This window comes from Plasmopara halstedii (genome assembly GCF_900000015.1).
Source record: "Plasmopara halstedii genome assembly, contig: Scaffold_350, whole genome shotgun sequence".
In the NCBI taxonomy this organism is placed as follows: Eukaryota; Oomycota; class Peronosporomycetes; order Peronosporales; family Peronosporaceae; genus Plasmopara; species Plasmopara halstedii.
Window position 1 is genome coordinate 16005 of NW_020187271.1, and position 314 is coordinate 16318.

Consider the following 314-nt stretch of genomic DNA (forward strand, 5'->3'; position numbering starts at 1 on the left):
TCAAGTGTACTCTGATTCTTGATCTTCTTGCTGGCACGGGTCATGCACTGAAAGGTCGGGTCGGAACTTCAACAGTCACTTGGGCGAACAGTCGGATGACGAACGGTTGACAAACGTTGATGGATGCAACTGTCTTCTCCGAATCAGTTGTCACCCTTCCAAAAAGGTCGGAATTATTGACACAATCAAACCTCCAAAACGATGGCAGGATTTACAGATCTTCGAAACGGATATCCCTCGAAAACTGATTTCTTGAAACTTCACAAGAAACTGCCGGGTCAGCTGCAGAGCAGACTCACAACCAATACTGACAG

General features: G+C 46.5%; 1 protein-coding gene across 1 annotated transcript in view; it reads left to right on the forward strand.

Annotated features, from left to right (window-relative positions):
* Positions 1-256, forward strand: part of PHALS_09053 (uncharacterized protein) — a gene marked incomplete at both ends in the record, with an annotated part of 468 nt that extends 212 nt beyond the window's left edge. Inside the window, one exon of the mRNA XM_024724486.1 lies at positions 55-256. Within this exon, the coding sequence (XP_024575357.1) occupies positions 55-256 (202 nt within the window). The remainder of the gene's footprint in view (positions 1-54) is intronic.
* Between the last annotated feature and the right edge of the window lie 58 nt (positions 257-314).